The sequence below is a fragment of the Zeus faber genome (genome assembly GCF_960531495.2).
Source record: "Zeus faber genome assembly, chromosome: 17".
NCBI classification, from domain to species: Eukaryota; Metazoa; Chordata; class Actinopteri; order Zeiformes; family Zeidae; genus Zeus; species Zeus faber.
In genome coordinates this window covers 5,668,464-5,681,388 of record NC_137204.1, presented here as the reverse complement: position 1 = coordinate 5,681,388, position 12,925 = coordinate 5,668,464, and the positions used below count along the sequence as shown (strand labels likewise).

Genomic DNA, 12,925 nt, shown 5'->3' with positions numbered 1-12,925 from the left:
AGGGTTTTTTCAGGGTCCGACTGCAGGCGTTGCTGAGAACAAATGCCCAGCGAAGAAGAAAAGAGGAACAAAGGGTGTATTTCAAATATCCAGGGGTCACACTGCTGAGCTTTCATGTACAGGTGCCCTGACAATCCGGTGGAAAAGTAACTTAAATGGACATTGCTTGGGATAAGTGACAAGAGCTGAAAAGGGTTTTTTTTTTCCCACAGATTCCACAGAGTTATGGCATTCAGGGAGATGCTTAATGTGTTTTCATGCAAGTTCTTGCCAAGTTTGAAGTCCCTCATGGTCAGCTCAAACCACAGTAATTCAGAAGAATTTATAGACAGTTGATGATACAGTATGACTCAATTATTAACATATATAGCCTTGGTAAAATGGAAGGGGTAATGTAATGTTCCTCATGAGATAGGAACCAGACTTGTATTTGAGTACTTAAAAATACACTGGACTGAGATATGTAACAAAGGACATTAAAATGTCCACCAAGAAGCTCGACAACACATTGATCATTTGAAAAGCAGTGACTGAAAGGCCTTCACTTCTGTCCCTCCAGCCCAAATGAGCAGTGTTGCCAAATCATTTTCAGAGGAAGTTGCTACAGGAACGTCGAATTGTTGTTGAAAAAGTTGCTAAATTACGTTGTGATGTTACATTACGCAATGACGTAAAACTCTCATTACGTAGAATACACATGGTTGAGCCTTGCTCAAACTGACCGGCAATCACAGCGAAGAATAGGATTTGAATTTTGTCCATTTACATTTGTTTGTTTATTACCACATTAACGCATTTTTTTATGATCAGATTTTTAAAACAGCACATTGAATTATTGACTCATTACATATTACACATTATTGAGCAATTACATTTTATTTGTTTTCTTATAACTAGTAAAACTATACATTCTGAAAAATAATTGTTTCAAGCAGTGCATTGGTGGTTAGGAAACATGCTACTGTACCTACAGTAACTGATCAACCGCTACAAGCAAAAAACAAGGTATATCATACACTATCTTACTGAACAATTTGCAGAAAGCAACTTAACTCAAATATTACGTGTGCGTTAGGCATCTCTCTCCCATTGCCATAGTAGCTTCTGCGCTTTCGCAGTTATCCACTTTCTTAACCAACTGTGGTAATGTGTTATTAATATGCTTATATATTAATATGCTGTATAACGTTTTTTGATATTGTACCTTTTTGCAAGCACATCTGATTTGATGTAGGCACGCTACGCCCAACAATCATCCCCAATTACTGACTTCAGCCACCCTCTGAATTCAGGTACAGACTCCCACTCTTTTGTGTACTTCCGTCTGTACAATTTGGATTGAGACATGTTGTTTGATATTGTAAGGTTTGTCCAAGATCAAACATTCGTGACCAACTATTCATTGGGCTTTAACTGTGGTTGTTGGAGTGTTTAAAAGGATCAAGTAAGTTTAGCAAACAAACCACCAGAGAAATACATGTACTGTATGTCTTTAAATCAAATGTTGAAAATATTTTTCAAGACTAGCTTAATGTTCTTCTGTGGTGAGTGCGTTAGCAGGTAGTAACATTACTGAAGGCTTAGCCCCTTTCAGATTGTTAATGCTACTTTGTGGAGAAATTAAATGCGTTTAATTGATTTGACCAAAACAAATTCAGTTTGTCTTGCCAAAAGCATTGGCCTACTGCAGCCTGTGTCTTGTTGAGCTGAGCCGTCACAATTGCCGACGTCACCCAGCTGTAGAGAATGTGTGCATTTAAAAAAAAAAACAATCAGTGGTTGTGAGCGAATCTCTTCCGATTCAAGCATTCCCTCACGTGTAAAGATATCAAACATTCTGAGTTATTGGATGTCTGTCGATAGTGATCTTCAGAACCTGGAAGTTCCAGGAATTTGAGGCAAAGAAAGATAGAATTATCACGCAACACACGCTAAAATGAAGCCTCTGCATTTTCCCATCCTGGCTTGTCCTTCCTCCGGGAGGCAGCGGGCAGCATTCGGGGACGTGCGTCCATCGCTGGTCAGACGATGATGTGTGCATGTTTTTGGTGGGGGTCCTTACTAATGTTAGGTGGAGGAAACCCCATGTGAGCCAAGGGAGAAGATGTAAACTCCACACAGAAAGGCTCCTATTTGGGAGATAACCCACCTGGTGCTCCAGGTGGGAATCAAACCCAGGACCTTCTTGCTGTGAGGCAGCAGTGCAATGCACCAATCCACCGTGCCACAAGATGAGAGCCGGTATAAAGAAAGGCACCGCAATCATTACGTGAATAAAAAAGTGAAAGATGATTCAAAAGGAGTATTGTCTGTTTATTGTACTGTATTCTATTAACACATTACAGACCACGAAGAGAACTGTGACTTCATTAGGGTGATGAATTTTGACTCCTCATCTGAAACAGAAATATGAACCAGTGAGGTAGTTTCCTCAAGCCCGACCTCCTCGTTTTCATAATCCACCTTCTTCTCATTTCATCATCAATTATAGCTCATGTTGCAGCAAATTTACTTTTTTCTCAGTCTTTCCAGTCCTCTTTTTTACCTATTCGGGATGAAAATCTCGGGACATACAGGTAGAATATGGCCTCTTTCCTTGGTGGCCGCAAAACATCAAGGTCATTTTTTGCGTCGCTCAATCTCTGATTCAAGCTTTGGCCAAGTTGATAAGCGAGGGAAAGAACAGGACAGGACAAAGCACACCAACCAGAACTGCAGCTCCTGCTTCTATAAATAGGTAGCTCCATAACCCAATTGACCAATAGTCTGGGAACCTTGAGGAGCACTCAAGTTAGAAAGGGAAGCTGAGAGAAGTCTGATCGAGAGGGAGGAAGGTAGAAAGGTAAAGCTAAAAGGCATTTAAGGAGATGAGGATGAGTCACGACGACCAAATGCAAAAGCCAAAAAGGAATGTTAAAAACGAAGAATGGTGCCTACAGTTAGAAGTCCTTCATTAGCATTCAAAAGTGATCTTCTCCCCTGAACATCGTATTAACAGCTTGTTAATTATCCATTTGCCCGTGCCCTGTGATATCCCCCCGTGCCATTGATCTCTGGGTGCTGACTCCACATAAATCCCTCCTAAATGGCCGTGTCTTCTTATTAGTGTTAATATGTCGGTGACCCAGCCGACCTGCAGGCGGCACAGAGGTCCAGCGCTCCCCTGCTGGAAGGATTTAAAACCCAACCGGGAACACATGTTGTCCACACTCACACCAGATGTTCCGATGAGTACCCCTGACCCCTAATGCCTTGGCGATCTGTGTCTCAGAATGGCAAAGTATGCGAGCACACATGGGCCCGAATCCCCAAAACAATGTGCTTTGTAAAGGGAGTTTTATGGCCTGGAACCCCTTTAAATTATTAATTCCTTATATGGGCCGGTTTTGCCGACAGGGTTTAATACAAATCAGGACTAAGATAATCCTACTTAAATTGATACAAAATTTATATTATATGTTCTAGACTAAGGTAATAGAGGACTAATCAGTTCTCTTTCTGTATTTTCTCTATTATAAGGTCGACCTGCAGGCCACATACATTCATCCAAAGATATACCTGCCTCTGGTCAGGCTTAATTCAAGCCTTCACTTGGACCTAGATTAGCTCTAATCTTCCTTCTGGAAATCAGATTTTCTAAACCAAGACTAGGTCAAGTCTGGGACTATTTTATACTATGACTGAGGAAGGCCATTTGAGTTTTCCAGATTGATTAAGTGATTTAGTCTAAGATTAGGGTCAATGTGTGTCTGCGAAAATGATGTTGGGTTGATGTGAAACCAAAGCCCTTCTTAATTATGATTCATTTGGGGTTTCATTCTCAAAATGCTAATGCATTAAGATGCTTTTAATTCACTTAGTGGGCAGAAACACATACATATAACATACATCCGCAAACGTATTTTAAAAAACTCAATGAATCCACACCATCTTAACTTTTTATCAGCACATTTTTTTAAATATACTGTATTTCATTATCACATTTCTTACTTACCTTATGTTTTTCAGCGCAGAATACCATCCATGCCATGTAATTTGAGTGTAATGGGATTGTCCCAACAATAGGGGGGGGGTATCTTGGAGTCATCTGATCCCCACGGGCTTCGACGTGGCACAGACTTTGTTTATATGAGACAGCCACAGTGTATGATCTCAGTGCACATGTTTTTAGTCTGAAGCCCATCCGCTCCAATCTTACATTTTTTTCCAACTTCAAACACACCTCAGGGGAGTTGCTAAAAAAAATAAAATAAAAGAATACAGCAATACAGGTTTTTTTTTCTTCTGCTTCAGGATTGCCACAGAGTCCCACACCAGCCAAGGAAAAGACAGAAAGTTCTTCTCCGGCTATTTATTTTAAAGCCCCCCCCCCGTTCAGGAGAAGGGATTCTTGACATCCTTTGTTCTCATCTTCCTCCCTCTGATTCTCTCTATCCTAGATATAACATTACAAATATTAATACAATTGCACATTTTTTTGTCTCTCACCGATTGCATCACACTCTATTGCTGAAGTGTCTTTTTTATCTATCTTTTGATCATTTTGTTCTCCTTCAAACCTTGTCTTTCCCTTCCTGCATTCATTTTTTACCACTCTTCTTCATCATTATCTCCTCTACACTCATTATCTCTGTCGCTGTCTCTAGCTCTTTCTTCCATCTGCTCTCTCCTCCTCCTCCTCCTTCTCACTCTCCCCTTTCCCACTCCGCCAATCTATATCGTCTCTTTCTCTTCCTCTCGCTCCTCATTATATTCTAACCCACCTGCAATGAGCTGGTGTCTCCACCCATTCTCTTTCTTCTCCTCCTCCCATCGTTTATTTATTTTTTCCCTCCCAGGAATGGGTGACGGCAACAGACCTGCTCATCTCTCTGGACCGGCTTAACACCTTCGGAGATGAAGTCTTCAAGGAGGCCATGGTGCTGCGCTCCTACTTCTACGCCATCTCCGACTTCTCCGTGGGTGGCAGGTGAGGGGGGGGGGGGCGCGACGACTTTATATTGGCCTCAAAGACATCCTGACTTCATGAATCAGATTTTTCCCCCCCTAAAAGAATGGGTCACTTGATAATTTAAACTTGTGAAGCCTGACAAGGGATCTATGGTTAAATGAGTAAAATTCAGACTGTAAGAATAACTCAGTTGCATTTAAATCAATGCCAATATCATGGCCCCTCATCCACACTCCCTGTCCACGAGGCCTATTTTCACTTTCTAATCGACTCCTTTATTCATCACTAGTTCCACTTGCTCTCACAGGTGATTATATTTGCATTTCACCAGTCCGTGTATCTCTCATTTACAGTGGGTTGAAATCGAGTTTCCAGCTTTCTGATATAGAGCTGAAATAAGGGAAATCAAATAAAGCAAAAGCTACATCAGACATTATTTTAAATTGTTATGTCAGTTAGCGTATGCTTTTGTCCAAACTGAATCACAATAGGCAAATTTCGTCATAGTATCAAACCCCTGTATATCACAGTCACAGCTGAACCTTCTCTGGGAATTAGTACATTAAAACCGTTAGAGTGTTTTATTTTTGGTTGTTTTTTTTTTTTAGTAAAGGGGCAAGAAATCTCCATTAGATGAAGGTAGAGAAGAGTAAAGGGGAATAGACCTTATTAGATAGAGGTATAGAAGAAAATACACATCATGAGCTGTGGAGCTGCAAGCCATCCATCCATCCATTATCTATACCCCTTATCCTCGTGGGGTCACGGGGGGGGGCTGGAGCCAATCGCAGGTGTCATTGGGCGAGAGGTGGGGTACACCCTGGACAGGTCGCCAGTCTATCACAGGGCAGCCGCAGGCCAAATATTCTAAAATAAATAAATAAAAATAATAAATATTGAAAAATTATTGTTGTTTTAAATAAATTTTGTCTCTAGTTTATCCACACAAACCTGATGTGATAAGTACTTGTGAAGACAAGATGAAACAGTTTGAACTTTATTTATTTTGTTATTGTTTATTTGATTATCTTTTTGTTTTAACTTAAACAATTAAATTGTAGATTATTCTTACGTCTATAATTTTTTTTTTTTACTTTTCAGACCAATTAAAAATGTCTTCATTGTGGAGACAGCAGATTGATAGAGGGCCATTTGAACATTGGGTTGTTTTGGGTTGTTAAACCAAGTTGCTCTTCCATTACTCACAGTAATGAGAGAGGACACGGCGCCAAGCACCAGGATGCACCTTTGCCATCGTAGAGAAGAAGTAGATGATTAAGTAGCAGAGATGAAAGAGTACAAAGCTGATCTGACACCTGTCATGAACACTTAATTGAACTAACGCAGTGCAGCAAAATGACCCAATGTCATGTCAACACCTGGGGCACAGAGTCGGGTAAAGCTTTACAGTATATACAACTACAGCTAGGTATGACAGACAGTGTCATGACTCTTGGCCGGTCCGACAATTGACCAGTTGTTCTAGCTGTTTCCAAAGGTCACCAAAAATGTGATACTTAGGCTGTTTTTTGCTACAAAAAGAGGAGTGGAATTTATTATGATGATGCGTAGCTTGTGGAGCTAGTTCTGTCAGACAACTTGACAGCACCACCTTCCACGGCCTTATCGGCCGGCATGTTTAAGCAGACGATCCCTTCTGCTCTACCTGTTTGCTGCTCTCCCTCCACCGCCTCTGCATCCACCTGCTGGGCTCTACTGTTCAATCCAATGGGGGATTCCAGCTTGTTACTCCTACAGTATTTTTCTAGTTCATTAAGTATGCCAGTGTTTGCAGTAAACCTCATCAGAAGTGAGCCCGATGCAAAACTCAAACGATGCAAAATAAATAAAGATCATTTTAAAATAAATCTAAGAGTTGTCGGTCTGAACTATTATTATTATACCATTCTTTTGGATTCAGTGTCAACAACCTTAGCTTGAGCGCCTCTCAGTCTTCTCAATGGTGCATTCACAACCTGTGGAGCTCTCAGAACACATTATTTTTATTAAAGGCCATGCGGGTCTGCAGTACTTTGGAGTTGTTCGGGTTGCCGCTATCCCCTCGGCGACAAACAGAAATAACTAGAGTCTGAGCCACGGGCGAACGCACATCTGGATCCGGGACGGCTGGCTAATTTTGACAGAATATGCCTCTCAGTGACTCTCAGTGACAAGTCCCTGTCCCCCGATCACAGCCACTCAACAGAAACCTGGTGGCAGAGCCAGAAAATAGCGTATAGGAAGGACGAGGCATGCAAAGGTTCCGTGTGGCTTTCCAAATGCAGAGGGAATTAGCAAATTATTAGCTATCTGCTTGTGAACACATAGTGAAATGTACACTTGGAAATGGAGGAAAATACCAAAATGTTGTACCTTTCCGAGCATTTAATATAAAAGGAGACATATACATTAAATCACAGTGTGTAGAGTGACAGTGCATTGTCAGTCGCTAGGGGGGGGGAAAGTTAACGTTATCTCCAGCTGTTTATATCAATAAGAGATGACAAAAAGTGAAAAACTACCCATTCAACTTCCCCTCATTTTGCTTCTTTTTTACCCTCCTCAGGTGTAAGTGTAACGGGCACGCCAGTGAATGCGTGGAGGGCATTCATGGCAGTCTGGTCTGTGTCTGCCAGCATCACACGGCGGGGGTGGACTGCCAGAGGTGTGACACTTTCTTCCAGGACCGACCCTGGGCCAGGGCCACGGGGGTGTCAGCCAATGAGTGTTTGAGTGAGTTACAAGCAGCAAAACACACAAATTCAAAATACATGCAGTACTGAGGATTATTGATAGTACAATGCAGAAAACACACCTCCAACTGATTAAATTCCGAAAATTACCATTCTTGTGTCGGAACATCAATATTTCTATCAACAAAAGCAATCCAATCCTATTAGCATTGTGTGTGTGTGTGAGTGTGTGTGTGTGTGTGTGTGTGTGTGTGTGTGTGTGTGTGTGTGTGTGTGTGTGTGTGTGTATGTGTGTGTGTGTGTGTGTGTGTGTGTGTGTGTGTGTGTGTGTGTGTGTGTGTGTGTGTGTGTGTGTGTGTGTCTGTTCATGGCCTACCAACCCACTTTTCAACTTTTTTGTATATGTGAAGCATCACTATTGTAAATTTTGTCTTTTCAATCCACGGGTTTTATCGAATTTCATTGAAGAGTGATTGCCTTTGGCCGTGGGATAAAATCTCTAAAGTTAAATGGCGTGTAAATTGTTTTACGATAGGAAAAAAAAACCTTTAATTACTCTTTTACTTGAATTGAAGCAGATGGCATCTGAAATAGAATACTGCACTGCTAATCAATTCAATATATTAATAATAAATACAAAAAAGAGGGAAAAAAACATGCACAGGATATGCAAGCTTTTTACTGTAATAACACACTATGACTTCTGAGTCATGCCATGGTTGCCATTTGGCCTTTCTAATTTCAGGATCTTTAATAACATAGATAAAAACAATCCAAAAATGGTGGTGGTGGTATTAATGATATTAATTAGAAATAATGTATATTTGCCGTGTGGAAGGGAAAACCGATTTACTCCTGAAAATAACAAAATTCTGAAACAACAATAATACATCTTTTATTCTATAATATTTGGGATGCAACTTCTATAACTCTATATACCGACAAACAAACAGTAGACATTTGAAAAAGTTATTAAAAAAAACATTATTATCCACGTTAAACGTATACAATTTTCTCACAGAGAATGTTAAAAATGGAAATAAAAATACATAATAATTTATGTTGACAATAGTCTGTTAACATGTTGACAGATAACTGTGTTTCGTGGACTTTGTCTCGTTTTCATGAGAAATCTAGTCACACTGCCACAGGCTTTCTCTTCGATCATGCTTTTTGTTTGTTATTGACATGGTAAAAAAACAACAACAAAAAAAAACATTATTGCTTGGCTACAAATTCTGAAAAAAACACCTGACTGTATTTTGGATCAGCACTATATACAGTAGTATAGTACTTGTTTTTACAGCACAGCCTGAAAGGGTGCACTTTACCAGACAAAGAAACCTCCCATTAAATGTACAGTGAAAATAATGACCAAAAGAATATAAGGTTAGTTAAAGATAAGTGTGGGTAACATACAATTTAATTTTAATTAAATATCACAGCCATTTTACTCTGGTTCAAGGTCCTTAGTCTTCTCATCAGATCCATGCTATGCTTATTGCCTGCAATGATTTTCATTCACCTGTTGTCTTGAGGACACTGAAGACTTACTGTATATATTTCCTGAAATGTCTTCCAATTCATAATTTGTTCTGTGGTATTCCATAACTGGACTCCAGAGAAAAATAAGCAACATTTATGTATATTTATAAGTTTATTGCATTGTCTAATTGACATGTCAAATACATATCGAAGACAAATTTCCACTTTTTGGGGAAATTATCTAACCAGATTCAGACAAGAATATCCCTGTGTCCAATACAAAGATAGTGACAGGCTGCATGATGATTGTGTTAGCTTAATGCATGGCTGCATTTTTCCTGTTGAGTAACAATAAAAACATATCACAAGACATTAGTTGTTTTAAATTTAGCAACATTCTGAACTATTTTTGACACATAACTATGTTTTCACCCCTATTAGCTGTGTACCGTCATCTTCCTTCCTTCTTGTTATCCCAATGCAAAACTGGAAATTAAAACGTTATAGACAGCTGTTCAACTCAGTACTGTAACGTTGATCAGGAGCACTGACAGTCTTTACGGTGCATGTTCACACATTCTTTTGTTACGACCAGTGCTAGGAGGGACTCAAACGCACGACACAGAGGCAGCTGGTAAACGAGGTAAACAAAGGAATTTTATTGAGAGTCACTGGGGTGACGACGGAAAAGTTGGGCTGTCTTTTTAATACTACATAGCAAAATTAAGATATGAATGTAAATGCATATGTTGGGACTGGATTGAACAGTCTTTGATTGGTAATGCCTTGAGTGAAGATGTCCTCACGTCACCAGCTGCAGGTGATGTTTTTTTTTTCTATTTATTCCTCCTTTCTCCTATTTATTTCTCAACACAACAATGTCGCCTTCACCCTGATATCACCAGCTTCAGGCATTACCAATAGAAGACTGTTCATTCCAGCGCTTACACATATTTTAATAAAATATATAACTAACACAATACTGCTGCCAACAGCGAGGACTAGTGCTTATAGTACTCGACTAGTTGACTAGTTGGTGAAACTCCTACTAGCCATGTTCAATGATAGCCTGTATAGCATTCAGCGGAATCTTCTTCTACAATCGTCCTCCACGGCAAAAGGATGAGGAGGAAGTCAGATGACTTGAAATCGTATGGCCCTACAAACTGTACCAGGCATAAGGGGTTCTTGTTGAGGAGAGGGGGTTCACTTTCTCTTTCTGAGCACAGGGACTCCAACGGAGGTCTAAGAGTATTCTCTCCTCTTCATTGTCACGACAAATGCATCCAGTACAGTTGAGGTTTGTGGAAACATAGCTATGTAGAGGAACAAGGACAGAGAAGCAGAGCCCACTGCATAATACTGTCCAGGAATTATATGCAGTCCTATATCTACAATGTTTTCAGCAATGCTAGTTTACCGGCCGGGCGTCGTGTCCTGGTGGGAAGCAACAACGAGTGTCTAATTTTATTATTATATTTATGGCTCTATGACACACTCAGCAGAAATGGTTATGGAAAACTGTACTATACTACTCAGCATGTGCAACAAATAAGGTGTTTATGAATATTTTGTTGTTTATGTACATTAGTGTTGATTTTGACAGCAAATTTTGATTTAGTTTGAGTCTGTTTTTACTAAACTGCTAAATTTCATAGTCATCTGAATTGTTTTACTTTAAGTCTAGTTTTAGTCAATTAAATCTACAATAGATTTGGTCGAATAAAATCGAACCGGTTTAGTTAAAGTGTAATGCATTATTTAAGCGTTCCTCTAGAATTTCCAACCTTATTATATATTGAATATGCAAAACAGACACAAAACAAAGACATGCAACGTGTCTTTATTTATCTTGAAATTAAATACATGTCTCCAAGTCTCATAAAGAAATAACAATATGGCCTTGCTTTCTCAAAAAAGGCCAAAAAAAACAATAATTAGACATGCATTATTTATAACAAGTGGCATATGACATTCTTAATTCTTTCAAGCAGAAGTGCAACTCTCTAATATTAAAAATAAATACTCTTTTGGCTGTAATGCCATTGCACATACTACCTGAATATTTACAATTCAACAGTCAAGTATCAAGTTACTCAAGAGAAGTGAAATTTGTTTGGGCTGGGCTCTTTTCTACAGCTAGCACAGGCAAAGAAAGTGAATAAAACAGGTCTACTTCTCAGACTGATAAAACTAAATATTGTGAAGGTAACAATGCTGTTCGTGCATAAAATATGAATCAAGAACAATTACATTGTCTCCAATTATTTATAACATAAGTAAGAAGTGAAACAGCATACCAAAATACTTGTGGGTTTTGCTTATTTCTATAGGAAGAATTATCAATAATTCACCTTTCACTGTTAATTATTTGAACAGTTGTAATTCTCAAATGCATTCAAAGAAAAGTGCATAGGCTATAATGCTATCAGTGATTGAAACCTAAATCAATTAAAAAAAAAAAAAAACTCCAAATATTGAAAACATGTCTCAAAGGCTGTCAATTGCAGAGAATGCAAACATTCTTATTCAACATTCTCAACATTAAAATAACAACTGCTAGGCTAAAATGTGTGTGGAACTAATAGTCAACTCCTCTCTCAGCATTGGCCATAAAGGTGAATATCACATCAAACTATAAAACCGACAGGTAACTTACAATGACATTGTGCATATTGTAGCTTTGGGAAGTGCAGTCAATGGCGGTTAATACAACAGTTCTATACAGGTTTGATTAATTTCAAGGAAAGCATTTTGCGCCAATGTGACCCTTGCTTTACTGCACCGGTCTCTAGTAAGGTCACCTGTGAAACTGAATACCCTCTCTGAAAAGGCTTGAGAAGCTGGCATAGCCTATAGGTCTAACGCAAAAGGTTTTCAGCTGTGATAGAAAAGTGTCACTCTTTGCCAGCCAAAAGTCTGCGTCATCATCAGTGGTGGGTTGTGAAAGCTCTTCCTTATACTTTCTGATCTGCCGCCTGTACTGATTGTGGAGGTCCTTTGCCCAGGGCTACACTGTTGTTGGTTCAGCAGGTAAGTTGTAACAGTACACACTCCTAAGCGGATTCCAACTTCTATGGCCACCGTCCTGCTGTCTACATCAACCAATACCTTTTTCTGGTGTCTGATGAGTCAAAAAAACCTGCTTTGATGAGGATGATGCTGCTTCTGGTTCCTCAATATTTTCATCTTCTGCATCATCTGCAGACTGATCATGTGTGTGTGTATGTGTGTGTGTGGCAAAGTGGATTTGACCACATACTCCTCTGCCTGTTTTAGCAGTTCCTGAATATTGTCATCAGCCACATCAACAAGGGTTTCAGACAGTAGGGTTGACAAAGCCGGCAGCTGCTGCAAGTGGTGAGAACCTTTCATTGGTTGGATCCAAGAGCCAAACAAAACACTGGTTTGTACTTCCTTTCATTTTCTGCGCAAGAGCGGCAAGGTCTCGCTAGCTGATGTTCTGTTCAAAGTCGACAAGATGGCTGAGAAGATCAAAGAGGGCAGGGACCGCCAGGGACATGGTGTCACTCTGGAGGGTTTTAGTATGTTCCGCAAAAGGCAGCAGTAGGTCATGCAATGACATAAGCTTTTGCCACTCACTAGGGAGAAAGCTGTCCCATCCCATGTTGTTTGCGATTTGGCAGACTGAGTCTCACTTTGATGAGTCATACAACCATGTTGAATGTGCTTGACCAGCATGCCAGGCAGTCATTTACAACAATAAGACCACACTGGTCCAATATCCTCTTTGGTGCAATGGAGGACTTGTGAAAGAGCTTTACCACTGACCTTG

The 12,925-nt window shown here is 39.8% G+C and overlaps 1 protein-coding gene across 1 annotated transcript in view; it reads left to right on the top strand.

Moving 5' to 3' along the window:
* The window catches only part of lamc3 (laminin, gamma 3), a gene marked incomplete at its 5' end in the record, with an annotated part of 138,338 nt that overhangs the window by 25,767 nt on the left and 99,646 nt on the right, over positions 1 to 12,925 (top strand). The window contains 2 exons of the mRNA XM_080018330.1: positions 4,839 to 4,969; positions 7,518 to 7,684. Coding sequence (XP_079874456.1) covers positions 4,839 to 4,969; positions 7,518 to 7,684 — 298 coding nt within the window. The remainder of the gene's footprint in view (positions 1 to 4,838; positions 4,970 to 7,517; positions 7,685 to 12,925) is intronic.